Consider the following 15335-nt stretch of genomic DNA (forward strand, 5'->3'; position numbering starts at 1 on the left):
TCTGGGTCTTTGGCGGGTGTATAAACACAACAAAGTCCAACACAACTACACTGCAACACCACACACGTGCTGTAGGACTGCCACAAGATCAATTTTCATTCCCCAAAGAATTTACAATAATTTTAAAGCCACGGGGGAAAAAATACTGCAAGTAAAAGTAGTGTAGGTGGGTTATCTTTAAAATATTTACAGATTTTTATACATTTTTACAAAATGTATAAAAAGAATATTCGAACAGTTACGTGAAAAAGAAACGACCCGGTTTCATCTCTAATGTTTTACATATGAGGAGGTAAAAGAAACGAACCAAAAACATGTGGAACATCCTCGCTGTGGTATGAGTGAGGCTCATTATTATTAAATATACTGACCACAGAAACAGAAAAGTGCTTGTTTGATATAGAAACGTTGAGAGAATACATAAGTGTAGAGAGTGCAGCAAGAGTGTAGGGAGAGAGAGAGAGAGAGCAAATAAAAGGACGTCAGAACAGCCGACAGCCACAGGACACGTCCACGCAAAGCAACACTCCGCTGGGAACACGGCGCGCGACTAAGGTGGGTCTTTTTCTGTCTTCTTCCAAACTCCTGATTTTCACCATCACAGCTGACTGTCAGAATCTCTCCTGCCTGTGATAGCGGTGTCCTGCATACACGCTGCCACTGGCAAAAGCAACATTAGAAGTGAAACTACAGAAGCTGTTTTTGGGAATAAGTTTGTTTTTCAGCGTTCATATATACCACAGAGTAAATGCTCAACGTTACAAGCGCGTGTGGTGAAAATAATATTATGGCTCAAGTACCGGAATGTCGTCACTGAGCGCACCTGTTCGCTGCACCCTGCACCAGTTTAATAAGCTGGAAAAGTCACGGTGACGGCTCAGTACAGGTGAAACGTGCATTTTACTGTTTCAGTCATGCCAACAAACGCAAGTGTTTTACGCAAGAGTGTGTGCGAGATTGTGTCATTTTACCAGGCAGCAGCAGCGGTAGTTCATTCTGAATCACGCCATACATCGTCTGGAAGGGTTATGTAATAGGAAAAGTTATAGAATAGAAAGTGCGGCATTCAATACAAGGACAAACAAAGCTTTGATTTTTCTGCTTGCACTCTTAGAGAATCTATGAATGTTATCTCCTCACCGTGCAGCCTGGTCAGGTGGGAGGATGTCCTCAGTTTAAAATCAGACACTGGATCTGTGTGTTTTTCACGCAAAGCCAAGAAAGGTGTTCTAACTTTGTGTTTTTCAAATACAAGGTAGTTCAATGCAAGATAAACAGGTCAGGATGCTGCAGTGTGGTGAAATGTAAAGTATGGCTGTGGTGTTCATGGTCAGAGTCAGGTTTGTATTCAAGTTAATGATGCTTAGATTAATTTACTGAATTTATAGTAACAGTATACTGTTTAGTGTATGAACAGTATTCTGTCTGTGCAGGGAATCAACCATAATGTTGGTTTTAGTTGATTTAATTGTGTACATGCACACAGCAGTAAACCTCAGAGCATCAGCAGCACAAATCTCACTTTACACTGATCGTACTCGGTTGTCTGTGCAGATGTGGAGACAAAGTAAAAAGAAACAAATGTTTATATTGACACAGCAAAGGTTTGGTTAGTTTGCACAAAGATAGCTGATAGACACACTTTCTATACTTTTACCACTGATTTAAATATCACAATATACTGCTGTCAGTGTTAGGAGTTGATTATAATGCTAGCAAATCTTTCAAAAGCAGAGACGAGCGCAGCGCCTCGGTGTCAGAGATTTGAGTAAGACAGGCTGGAGCTGGGAGGCGTTGTTACCTGACAGTGACACAGAAAAGCTGCAGTGAGGAAATGCAAGATAAATGAAATGTCTGGATTATAAAAGAAGCTGTAGCATGTTGTTGATTGCATTATCTATAGATACATATTGATGGTCAGGTGTAACACACAGTTTGTTTGAAGTTGAGATGTTCATACTTTTCCTTAGTTCCTTCCTGCAAAATAAATCACTAATCTTACAGGAGGCTCTTTACCAGTAACGTCTTTTTTCTTTACCCAACAATAGACTGAAGTGACTGTTGTTGGGATTTAGTAAGATATGGGGTGGCTGTAGCTCAGGTGGTAGAGCCGGTCAGCTACTAACCGGAAGGTTGGCGGTTCAATCCATTTGGCATGCACCAGTCTGCATGACAAATGGGCAAGATACTAACCCTATGTTGCTCTCCGATGCATTCATCGGAGTGTGAATGTCAGACAGGAAAAGTGATTGGGTGAATGAATTAGTTGTATAAAGTGCTTTGAGTGCTCAGAGTAGAAAAGCACTATATAAGAACCAGTCCATTTACCATATAAATGAAATTTAACTGAGTTGAAATATATACCTGTTTTTTTTTCCATTCCAAAGGCGTGTGTGTGTGTGTGTGCGTGCGTGTGTGTGTGTGCGTGCGTGTGTGTGTGTGTGCGTGCGTGCGCGCGTGCGTGCGTGCGTGCGTGCGTGTGCGTGTGTGTGTGTGCGTGTGTGTGTGTGTGTGTGTTAGTTAAAATTAAATGTGCTACAATAATGTAACACAGTCCAGACAAGTGTCGTTCCCACAGCTGCGTGTCACTGGCATATCCTGCCACAGTTATCTGTCACATGCTGTGTCACACCACATATCTCTTATTTATCAGCTCATTTGCATCATTGTGGTTTCAACATTTGGTTAGTGTTAATATTTAAATAATTACCAGGAAAAAACATGTTCACTCAGTTTGAGCTTTAGAGTGTGTGATCTTTTTAAGAGTGTGGTCCCTCTTATATTAATACAATATCTTGCATGCAAAATCACCAAAAATACCTGATTTCCTGGAGAAACTTGTGGACTTTGTATAAGATGCAAATATGATCATATATAACTTCAAATACATCCAAGGACACTGCTTATTAAAAAACCCACACAAATCTACTCCGGCTCTACGATTATATCCACAGCTTGGAGAATAAAAACATAGTTAAAAAGTCAGTCACCATGGTGACCTGATGCTTAGTACTGTTGTCTCTCAGCAACTTTGAACCCAGGACACTCTTGCAAAAGAGTTTTGGTTTGAGTAATCCTACTTATTGCAAATGACGCATCCTAATGTTGGGTGATGAGGTGCCAACAGAAGCTGTCACAGCCTCTGGGCTAAATGATAAACTAAAAATTACAAATACAAACGGCTGAAATGTGCATGAAGCTTCTGTTGCTCTGCAGGCAGATTTAAAGCAAAGAATCAGAGACTCAGCTCTGCAGGTCTGACTTTCCAATTATGACAAGCAGAGTCTAAAAAGGTCTAAAAAGCAAAAGCCTTGTGACTTTGAACTCAGACCTCTTCCTATTGCTACACCCTTTATTTTCACTCTGAAGCATTGCGCTGTGAAATCTTCCACTGACCATGGTGACATCACTGAGCCAAGACAGCTGCAAGTTTATCATGGGTTTTTTTCCTGTGTGTTCAAGTGCACACATGTTGCTAGCTGAACACTTGCGTGTTTTCATGTATGTGCATGTCTTCTTAGATGGAAGTCTACACGGTTACAGTAGCAACTGGTACTTCAGAGTATTCAGGCACCAACAACTACATTTATCTGACTCTTGTGGGGGAGAAAGGGGAGAGCGAGCGCACTCAACTGGACAACCCTGGACTGGATTTCTGTCGAGGAGCAGTAAGTGTAGTTTTGGCTTTTCTTCTGCTGTCCAGATTTGGATAGCTTTTTTTGCACATTAAATACAGCATGTGAGACTTTAACTTCAATTCTGGATTTAACAGCAGGTTTGTAAAGGGCTCACTTTCTAGTCCCCGTCTCTTGCTGCAGCATTTTAGATCCACTCAACACATTTTAAGTAGTTTTCAGGACAACTTGACAGAATAACATGAACTAGCTTTTCAGCATCACTCTGAGATAGAAAGGATCTAATTTTTTTGTATTTCTCTTCTTCTATTCTTCCATCAGGTTGACCAGTACAAGGTGATGAGTCCTTCACCTTTAGGCTCGGTGCTACTGGTCAGACTAGAGAAACAAAGATACTGGGTGGAAGATAACTGGTTTTGTCGATATGTCGCTGTAGAGCCTCCAGATGGAGGTAAAGTGCTGACTTTCCCTTGTTACCGATGGTTTGTAGGCAATGTCAAGATGGAGATACGAGAAGGAACAGGTAGGAAAGAGTCTCATTCCTTCCTTTATAATTCCTACATGTGTAAAAGTCCTGAGGTGATTTTGAGCAAAGGTGCAAATTTCCCTTTAAAGCTATGCAGGTTCTTTTTTAGTACAAGACTGATTCCTATATAGCATTTTATAAACCATGCACCAGTCACCCATTGACACACATGCATACTCCGATGGATGCATCTGAGAGTAACTTGGTTCAGTATCTTGTCCAAGGATGCTTTGGGCTGGAGCAGACAGGAGGAGCTGCAGAACAAACCAGCAGCAGATTAGTAGATGATACCGAACCCCAAGTTGCCCCTGATAAATCCATCGGTGTGTGAATGTTAGGTTAAAAGTCCCAGTCAGTTTATCACATTTAGCAGTTGGTGGTGAGATTAAAAGCCTATCTAAGGCTACTCTTCCACCCATGCATGAGCACACTGGGGATGTGTAACTGTTGCTGTACTACCTTTGAGTCCAGGGGTGGGCAACTCCAGGCCATCAAGGGCCGGTGCCCTGCAGGTTTTAGATCTCACCCTGGGTCTGCACACCTGAATCAAATGATTAGTTCATTCTCAGGCCTCTTAGCCATTTAAATGAGCTGTGTTGGATCAAGGACACATCTAAAAGCTGCAGGACACCGGCCCTCGAGGCCTGGAGTTGGACACCTGTGCTCTAAACCCAAGCTAGAACCTGCCGCTATGCTCAGCAAAAACTACAGAGCAGCAGCTGGCTGGTGTAATAATGATGATCAGTGATTTAGATTTTCTTTAGTTGGAGCACATCATCTTTGTTGACAAGTTGCCATCACCGCCTAAGAAATGTGCAGCAGAGACATAAATATAGACACTGTATCAGATAATATAATCAAGATGAGACCACAAGGTGTAAATGAGGCCTGTGTCTTTCATGCAAAAATGGTGAAATGCTGGGCTGCTGTGCCTGCTTTGCATTTGCATCATATTTGTTTACAGGTTCCTCTTAGACTTTCGTTACGTAAGCATCAGACCATACAAGAAAGATATATTTCAAGTGTTACATGTAACCAGAGTTCCTTCAGTTATCTCATGTGTGACCCTTTTTGTTTGTGCTTGATTTCAACAGTATCGCTGCCCTACTCTATAATGTGACAGCATAACTTACAAGTGTCTGTTTCTCCTGTAGCAAAGACGCTGACAGGTGACTCCGCACTGCAGCTGCTGGAACACAGGAAAACAGAGCTGCAGGAGAGACAGAAGACTTACAGGTAGGGACTCACATTTATGGTATATGAAACCTTTTAAACTGTACAAACTACAAGCCACATTTGACCAAACACATTCTGTAACAACACATAGATTTGAAGCATTGGATATTTTTGTGTTAGATGGGTAACGTGGGCTCCAGGGATTCCCAGATGTATTGATGCCAAAACAGAAGCAGATTTACCCCAAGACGCCCGCTTTGACAACGAGAAGAGGAGTGACTTCGAACATTCATTACATTACGCGTAGGTGGTACACACACACACACACACACACACACACACACAGTTCATGATTCAACACATTTGTAACAAATCTGATTTAAAAACAACAAACGCCTCATTTCCTCTCCTCAGTTTGTTAGAGTTATCTCTGAAGAAGCTGACCATCCGGTTTGGGAAGTCCTGGGATGACCTTGAAGATTTCAAACGTATCTTCTGGAAGTTGAAAAGTCCCATAGCTGGTGTGTAAAAAAGCATACCACACAAAACTTGTAGCTTTAATAGTAGCTTCATGCAAATTCAAAATGATAACTAAAAAAAAAAAAGATCTTTGAAAATAGCGACTTTAATAAGTGACCAACGCGTTTCGGCTTGTGGTCTTCATCAGGTAAGGTAATGTCAAACAGTTTGTGTTTATAAAAAAAAAAAAAAAACAGGAAAGAGAAAAAAAATCCAAATGGACCAATCACACCTTCACAGATAAACCAGCTGACCAATTTACATTTAACAAGGTAGTTTGTCCAATTGGTTAACTGGTTAAGCCACAGCTTCTCCCCTTTTAATCTGTAGTGGTTCAGTCTAGAATCTATTTGGACTTAGCCAATTAACCAATAGCACCTTGTTAAATGTAAATTGGTCAGCTGTTTTTTCTGTGAAGGTGTGATTGGTTTCCTGTTGCCCACTTTTATTTAAACACAAACTGTTTGACGTTACCTGATGAAGGCCACAAGCCGAAACGCGTTGGTCACATAAAGTTGTTCCCTAAATAAAGTTGGTCACTTAATAAAGTTGTTCCCTGATACTTGTCGTGTCGCTGGAGTCTCCACGTCATCAGATCGTTGTCTTCTCCATGCACCTTGGGAGTACGTGAAGTTGTGCCAGAGAAATCTGTTGCTATCAACTTTCCCATCGTTACCAGTTCTGACCCTTTCACCTCCATCTTTAGATGATTGCAGACAGTGAGGGCAGCCTATTTGAAAGCCTTTGATCCATGTTCCATTCTGACTTTCTAATTGTTGTAATCTGAAGATGATCCATAAAAACATGTGGGTAATATTCAATTCAGTTCAAGCACAGCATTTCTCTCTCTCTCCCTTCCATTGTAATCAGTGGTAGGGCTGAACTTGTTCTCTGCGGCAGTATTTTCTGTTCCAAAGGCCTTTGAACAATGACAGAAAACTGATGCCTGTGTGTCTGTGGGTATGCAACAGAGTATTGTATGAAGCACTGGAAGGAGGACTGGTTCTTTGGCTACCAGTGTCTAAATGGCTCCAACCCCAGGATGATCCAGAGGTGCAAAAAGCTGCCGGAGAACTTCCCTGTTACCGCAGATATGGTGCAGAGCTCCATGGCTGACAGGACCAACTTGGACAAAGAACTGAAGGTTGAGAAAAAGCACAACTTTGGTTTTTATAATAAAATAAAAGGAACGCCACAAATGTACACGCTGTTATTGTCTCACTGGTGGTGTTTATTTCATGGTCTCTATTCCATGCTTTTCAACATATCTTAAATTTCCTTTACACTCTTGTCCAGGCAGGAAACATATACTTGTTAGACTATGCCATCATGGATGGGATTCCCAGTAACACAATCAAGGGAAACCCTCAGTACATCGCTGCTCCAATCTGTCTCCTGTACCAACACCCAGATGAAGGACTTATACCTATTGCTATACAGGTATGTTGTTTACATGCATACACAGAAGCACAGGGACAAATTTCATTTGCTGGGACTTTATCAGCAGCACAGTGGCGGGGTGTTTAGCACTGCTGACCCACAACAAAAAGGTCCTGAGTTTGACTTTGTGCTTGACTTCCTGGTATAACTCAAGCGCACACCTTAGAGCAGATAATGAGTAAGCTCACTAAATTAGCCTGGAAGGCCAGTTTGCTGCTCTATTAAAAAGCCCTCTGTAAACATCTTAACACTCATCACTGATTGAAGAAAACAAGAACAACCCAAGGTTTCTCTTCAGCACTGTAGCCAGGCTGAGAAACGTCAGAGCGCCGTTGACTGAGTTAACTTCAGTAATTACTTCCTCCAAACCATCAACGTGTCATTAGACCCCATTCCTACAAGACTGCTCAAAGAAGTCCTGCCATTAATTAATGCCCATCCATTCACTTCTGCTTATCCTTCTTCAGGGTTGCAGGGGGGTGGAGCCTATCCCAGCTGTCTTAGGGCGAGAGGCGGGGTACACCCTGACAGTTCTGTGTGATATCAGGCTGTTGTGGAGCTTTGAACATGTATTTTTGGGGGGTGAAAAAATAATGTTATGTCTATTTGTTCTCCCCATGCTTGTGACCTTGTGATAAAAATGATAAAATACACTATGTACAATAATATACAACAGAGTCTTATTATAAGCTGGGAGTATGATTGTGCTGTAAGGCGTCTGCCACCCTGTGATTGTGTAATGAACCAGTGGGCATGTAGTTTTATATATAACATACTATAACATATGTATTTATAACTATATTATAGTCTATTTCTTATGTGCGTTTGAGACCTGGGGGTAGAAAGTCCTCTCTTCCTCGCTGGCTCCATGTCTGTCATTATGTCACACACTGGTTTGCTCTCTGTCACACAAAATCACCGCCAATGATTCAATTCTTCATAAATGACAGAATCAGGTATTGAAGCAGCGACATGCCAAGTGAAGCTTCGGTCATGTGACTCTGTTCAGACAAACCAAGCCGTGTGCTTCTGAAGCAATGTGTTGATTTTATTGACACACGTGTCTGAGCTTCAGCTCCAAGTGGATCATCACTAAATAATGCTGACCATAGGATTTTATAACCGTGATTAGAGCATGCTGTGGGTATTAAACCTCCCTTAGTTATGCTGACAGGTTATCCTGTCTTCCTTCTCTCACCCCAGCAGCAGATGGCCCCGCCCCTCCCTGAGCCTGGTTCTGCCGGAGGTTTCTTCCTGTTAAAAGGGAGTTTTTCCTTCCCACTGTCGCCAAAGTGCTTGCTCATAGGGGTCATATGATAGTTGGGTTTTTCTCTGTAGGGTCTACCTTACAATATAAAGCACCTTGAGGCGACTGTTGTTGTGATTTGGTGCTAAATAAATAAAACTGAACTGAATCGAACTGAAAATTTCTGTAGAGCTCTTCAAATCTTAGTGACGACTCAAAGTGTAATTCCAAACAGGGCCTTATATCGTTGCTTTATTATCTGCTTGCACATATTTGCCCAAGGACACTGTGACTTTCAGAGCAGATGCACCTCTAGCCATACAAGTTAAGTGACAGCCCATTCTACCTCTTGAGCCACAGCTCATTAGTCTCTCTTTCACCTTCTCAGCTCGAGCAGACTCCAGGCCGGGACACGCCCATATTCCTGCCTAAAGATCCCCCTCTGGCCTGGCTGCTGGCTAAGATGTGGGTGCGTCACTCTGAGTTCCAGGTATTCCAGCTCCTGTCTCACCTACTTAGGACTCACCTGGTGGTAGAAGTGTTTTGTGTGGCCACTTTGAGACAGCTGCCTGCTGTACACCCCATTTACAAGGTAAATATTAATATAAGTCGTATCATTCAGCACTTTCATTGTTGGTCATTGTTGTTATCTTATCTGATATGAATTGGTTTAAAAGCAAAGAGATGAAGGTCTAATATTGAACAAACTTTTAGGAACCTGGCCTTCATTTAATTTCCTTTCTGCAACATAAATCCAGTAGAATCTAAATTTCCAACAATAATCAGAATGTTCTTTTTCTTCCTGCAGCTCCTGGCACCTCATCAACGCTACACTCTAGAGATCAACTGTAGGGGGCGCACTCAGCTCATCTCTGCAAATGGCATCTTCAAACGAGTATACCCAGCACACTTGGCTTTAATATTACTGAGCTTTTCAATATTCCGATCTAATATTCCTAATATTCCTGTTGTGTAGGTTGTGTCTACAGGTGGCGATGGCCTGTTAATTTTGGCCCAGAGGGAGTACAAGGTGTTGACCTACCGCTCCATTCAGCCGCTGTATGATTTCCGTGACAGAGGAGTGTCCCAGCTCCCCAACTATTTCTACAAAGACCATAGTCTGATGCTGTGGGAGGCCATACACAGGTACAATAGCAAGCTTGTGCTGTGCTAACATCTTGCTGCAACCACTGGGTGTGATTTATTCGGCGGTGCAAACTGGTGGCTTAAAGAGTTTGCATGTTGTCCTTGTTCCTGCGTAGTTCTACAAGGTACCGATGATGTGTGGAACCAGCACCTGAGTACAGGAAGCATGGATCAACTCTGTGTTTAAAAAGTCCACTCTCTGATCCTATGAGCATTACCCAGGAGGCAGTGCAGAGCTCGGATAGAGCTGATGGCCAATTCTAACTGCCTCTATTCTCCAGATGTCTACACTGCTTACTCTGATTCAAAACTGGCCCTGAGTAGCCGTGCAGGCCTGCTGTGGCAGCTCTACATCATTGCTCTTGGAATACGACTGGGTTTAATTTAGTGGTTTGGAAAACTAAGCCCCAAGTCTGTGACTTTAAAAGGCTGGCGTAACCTGTACGAGCTGTTTCTACTCTATTAGTACTCAGCTTTTTACCTTTACTGCTTCACACAGGGTTAAAAAGCGAATATCCGCAATGTAGACTTTCTTAATGCAAGACATTTTATTAAAGCAATTTATCGGAAGCAAATCAGATAATAATCATCACAGAATCAAACTACTTGAATTATACTGGTCTAATCAACCGACTCTGACCTCATGCTGATTTTGTTGACAAGAGACTGGAGACATCCAGGCCTGAAGATGCACTTATCTCTATGTTCCATGTTGATAATAATAGTCCAGCAGAAGAGCAGCATACTTTGGAAAACAGTGGAATTCCTTGGAAGTCCAAATTCTCTTAAATTTATAATCTAACACGGCAAAAATAAGCAGAGAAAAAACAAAAACTATCAAACCGAATTGTAAGTCCATAGTTCAGGCAGCGGTTGATGCCTCTGGCACCTTTGCTGGAATATCCAACTGGGAATTCTTAGATCCAATCTTCTGAACTGCTTATCTCACAGAAGACAAAGGGAAGAGCCTATTATCTCTTCTGCATTCATGCCGGGTCCTCATCTCTCCCCGCTTTCTGTCTGGATGTCAAATTCAATCAAGTTCAATTCAATTTTATTTATATAGCACCAAATAACAACAACAGTTTTAACAATGGCTTTATATTGTAAGTATAAGAAAACAGAGAAAACACCAAACAATCACATGACCTCCTATGAGGACACAGTTTGGTGACAGTGGGAAGAAACCTCCAGCAGAACCAAATCAATAATTAAATACAGAGAGGTGTGTAAACATAAAACATATATATCTGAGATGAGCTCTGACATCACACTCAGTGTGACATCCAATCATAATTGATGACATTCAGTCACCTGATGTCCAGCCACACCTTCTCCTCCTCTCTGTCTCTAAACTTCAACATGATTTAAAACATAGTTTAAACCCTAAAATCACTTCATTACGTCTTTGCTATGTTGTACTTTAACATGGTTCATGAATAATTTCATCACACATGAGTAAACTTTCCTTCCTGTTTAACATTAACAGGATTTAACCACATGATAATCATTTAAACATGATCGTTTTAATCCAGTTACTTTTTCTCACTGTTTCTCGTCAAAACTGTGTTTGCTGATCACAGTTTTGTGATCGAGTGAATTAAATAACACTCAATATAATTTCATTTATTAAATCATACGTGTTAAAGTCAGAGATTAATGTTCGTGTAGTTTAAAACACCAAAACCTCCACCTGCTGATAATATGACTGCCAAATAATACTATTACAACCTCTCTATGATTGTTTTTAGTAAGTGCCCCTCTCACTTTGAATGCTTCCTTTCATTTTCATAAGTGATGATATTCTGTATATTGGTGTGCCAAGATGTTTGAATTAGTAGCAATGTTAACAGCCTTATTATTAGTTTTTAAATGTCTTCAACGAGGTTTTACAATAAAAAATATATTATCTTACATAAATATAATATTCTGCATTTGTCTCCCAGTGATCAGGGAAATCACAGATAACACCAGCAAAAGCTACTAAAGCCTGATATTTTTACATGTTTTGAATATCATTCTGAATGTCCATACTATTTATTTTAAACAATGTATTCTTATAAATAACTAGAAAGTTTTTACCTTTCCTCCAGTTTTGTCTCCAGTATGGTCAGCCTGTACTACCAGTCAGACCATGATGTGCAAGAAGACCTGGAGCTTCAGGCCTGGATCAGAGACATCGTCGAGGAAGGCTTCACAGAGCTCCCCAAATTTGGTCAGTTATTAATGTAATCACCTGCACTTGTATAGGAAGTTATTCATTTATTGATTGCTTAAAATGTTATTAGGTCTGAGGGTAAGTTTTTCTTGAGATACTAGGCTCAGACTGCTGGTTTAAAAGATTTATGACATTTTTCATAAATTGTTAAAATGTTTAAAGCCAAAAGTAGATTTAAAGAATAAAAAGTTCCTCTTAAGTTCTCCAAAGAGCATACGGGAGAGGGACGCAACCCATTACAGCAACGCTCAGTGGTTAGAGGATCTGAGAGCAGACCACAGCAACATCTCTGGACAGGATCCAAGAAAGAGTCACCAGTATGAAGAACTGGACTGCACCAGCCCCGACATAAGTTCACGCCTACTGGCTGAAGAAGCTGACTGCACTCCACGAGCGTCTGGCAGCACAGATAAACCAGCTGTTGATGAGAGACATCTGAAATCTCTAACCGAAGCCCTGACAGCCCTGATATATCTACATATATATTAGATATCGAGATTAGATAGATATCTATCTGTATCATATAGATATATGTTATATATAGATATTATCTTTATCTCTATATATTATATAGAGAGATAAAGATAATATGAAGATGTGACACAAAACCTGAGAGATGCATCTGGCCCCTCAGTTGATCCATCTACTGCTCTAAACTGGTCTCAGTGGAAGGGTGGCTGTCAAGACGCCATGCACTGTATGTTTGCACGTGACAGTAAATCATTGGGCCTGTTCCCCATTTTCCTACCAAAATATAAGTAAATGAGGGGCGTTCAAGACTTTGCACAGCACCATATGTATTAACTGTTGTTGATGAGTGTTGATGGCTAACACATCAGTCTGGATCTGGTCTCAAACTCTCTTTTACTTGATCATTTATCTGTAACTATATGCAGTTAAGTTCAAAATATGAATGTACTGTAATGCAGAGTTCACAGTTTGGTTTGTTAATTTCATTTAAAAACAAATGACCATGTGAAATTTAACTCTCATATATTTGCATAAGATTATAAAAACAAAGCAATTGCCAGCATGAGGCAAAAATTGTGTCCACATCCACATTACGTTCATAGTTTCAGAATACAGACACATCACCTCCAGTTAGCAGCAGGACAGCCTGTGTATGTGAGCCATCCACTTCATGTTTCATGTGTTCCAGGTTTGCCCAGTAAACTCAGCAGCACAGAGGAACTCTGCACACTGCTGGCAGTGGCTATCTTCACAAGCACAGCACAGCATGCTGCAACTAACAATGGACAGGTGCTGAACACACACACCTAAAGACAGTCGACACTGTTACACAAGATGCACTGAGGTGCAGAAAGTCAAACTGCTGGTTTGTTGGGGAGACTTATTTAAGATAAGAAATGAACTGGAATTTAGTGATAATATGATGAGTGCAGCTGTATGAAACCACGGGGCTACAGCAAACGTTTCTCTGTGATTCTTTTTAGTTTGACTGGTGTGCCTGGGTTCCCAACACCCCCTGCACCATGAGACAACCGCCACCAACAGACAAAGATGCTGTGACCATGGACATGATTATGGCCACGCTTCCTGATGTCAGCCAGTCCTGTGTACAGATGGCCATCACATGGCATCTGGGACGGGCGCAACCAGATGCAGTGAGTCCGAGTTCATTACCATACTGTGTCCGATACAGTTTATAAGTGATATATACACATAATATACACATAATATACACATGTAATGCAGCGATAGATCCGTTAAAAATATGAATATACAAAAATTCTACACAGAGATAAAAATGTCAGCAATATTTATATTAAATAACTAATATAAATAGATACAATAACACTAATGTCAGTGTATCTACTGATACGTGTATATCATAGTTACTCGAGTCATCTGTTCTTTACTGATGGTTTATGTTTATAAACATAATGCAAATATTTGACAATCATCCGGCACTGACACTAAAAATAAATCCTATTTTGTAACGAAAAATGGAATTGATCCTTTTTTCTCAGCTACTTACGGTTCACATTGTTTGTTTTCTGTCTTTTCTGCTCAGATTCCTTTGGGCCAGTACACAGAGGACCACTTCACCGAGCCCAAAGCTCTGGAGGTGATCGACAGGTTCAGAATGGAGTTGAAGGAGATAGAGAAACACATTCTGACTGAGAATGAAGGACTGGAGCTGCAGTACCTTTTTCTCCTGCCCAGTCGCATAGAAAACAGCATCACGATATAGAAATACTCCCAGACTGCTGAGTGGTGTCAGTCTTAAACTTTGCAATGCAGGAACTCCAGCAACACTTGAAGAAAAGGAACAACTTTACTTTAACGCGTTTTGGCTTGTGGCCTTCATCAGGGTCATAGTAGCACATAGTAGAAGTGTGCTTAAATAAAAGGCAGGAAACAGAATAAAATTCAAATTAACCAATCACAACTTCATAGGTAAACCAGCTGACATATAACAGGTTGGTATTGGTTAATTGGTTAAGTCACGCCCAAGTAAATACTGGACTAGATCATTATCTTAAATCTTAAACTTTGGAAATGTGTCCTTGTGTTATGTGAGTTTTTTTTCTGATCTTTAAATATGAACCAAAAGTTAATCAAAACAAACAAACAAACAAAAAACAATAGACTGATTGGATGCAGGAGATGATCAGGAGGGAAAAACTTTTCTTTACAAAGACTATAAAAATATTTTGTAAATGGAGCGGTTTAATTATAGCACTTTTATACTCTCCCAGAGCACCCAGCGCTTTATACAGCACGCCTCGTTCACATGAGCACTTTTTTTATGCTTAAGTGTTTTCTGTCTAATATTGACACTCACTCATGCTCTGATGGATGCATCTTGGGTTCATATCTTGCCCAAGCATATTTCAAACCACCAACCTTCCGATCAGCCGATGACTTGCTCCACCTCCAGCGCTCCAGCCGCTGCATTTTCTGGAAGCCTTTTATTTGTGTCTCAGCCACTAACAGCTGGACTTGATGTGTCATGTCAAGGCCGGGCACGCAAGTGATATGAAGTGTCTGACATGTCAGTTTCCTCAGAATCTCCCTGCAGCTGCTTGAGATCTGGTGACTGGTCAGATTAGAGATAAACCTGCATGTGCCATGTTTGGAGAGTTGAGTCATTGTTAGCATTAATTATATGAATTTATTACTGCGGCACAGATATTTCCTTCTATAGTTAAGTTTGCCCAGCCTGGATTACATGAAGGTAATCAGTAAGTAGTACTTTTGACAGAATAACTTCAATATTTTAAATGTAACTTTTTTACTTAAAACGTATGAACGTATAATGAAGCTTAAACTGTAAAGCAACACATCCTGATATATCCATGTGCTTACAATGTTGAGAAATAAACAAATGACGCCACATCCGTTGTCTGCGTACTTTGTGGCTTCAGTACATCAGAAAACTGTAAGATTACTGCATCACTGCAT

The 15335-nt window shown here is 40.8% G+C and overlaps 1 protein-coding gene across 1 annotated transcript; it reads left to right on the top strand.

The window, feature by feature from the left end:
* Positions 1-428: 428 nt before the first annotated feature.
* Positions 429-15269, top strand: alox12 (arachidonate 12-lipoxygenase). The gene is made up of 15 exons (XM_031740922.2): positions 429-555; positions 3522-3668; positions 3957-4158; positions 5316-5397; positions 5518-5640; positions 5752-5858; positions 6828-7000; positions 7153-7296; positions 8931-9134; positions 9351-9437; positions 9519-9688; positions 11782-11903; positions 13066-13166; positions 13361-13531; positions 13942-15269. The coding sequence occupies exons 2-15, from the start codon at positions 3522-3524 to the stop codon at positions 14119-14121; spliced, it is 2013 nt and encodes a 670-aa protein (XP_031596782.1). The 5' UTR covers positions 429-555; the 3' UTR covers positions 14122-15269.
* Positions 15270-15335: the final 66 nt, after the last annotated feature.

Source organism: Oreochromis aureus, linkage group 3, assembly GCF_013358895.1.
Source record: "Oreochromis aureus strain Israel breed Guangdong linkage group 3, ZZ_aureus, whole genome shotgun sequence".
NCBI lineage: Eukaryota > Metazoa > Chordata > Actinopteri > Cichliformes > Cichlidae > Oreochromis > Oreochromis aureus.

Coding starts and splice junctions, on each gene's coding strand:
- alox12 (XM_031740922.2), top strand. CDS start 3,522: ATGGAAGTCTACACGGTTACAGTAGCAACTGGTACTTCAGAGTATTCA. Junction 5,641..5,751: donor GAACATTCATTACATTACGC/GTAGGTGGTACA, acceptor TCCTCTCCTCAG/TTTGTTAGAGTTATCTCTGA. Junction 9,135..9,350: donor CTGTACACCCCATTTACAAG/GTAAATATTAAT, acceptor TTCTTCCTGCAG/CTCCTGGCACCTCATCAACG.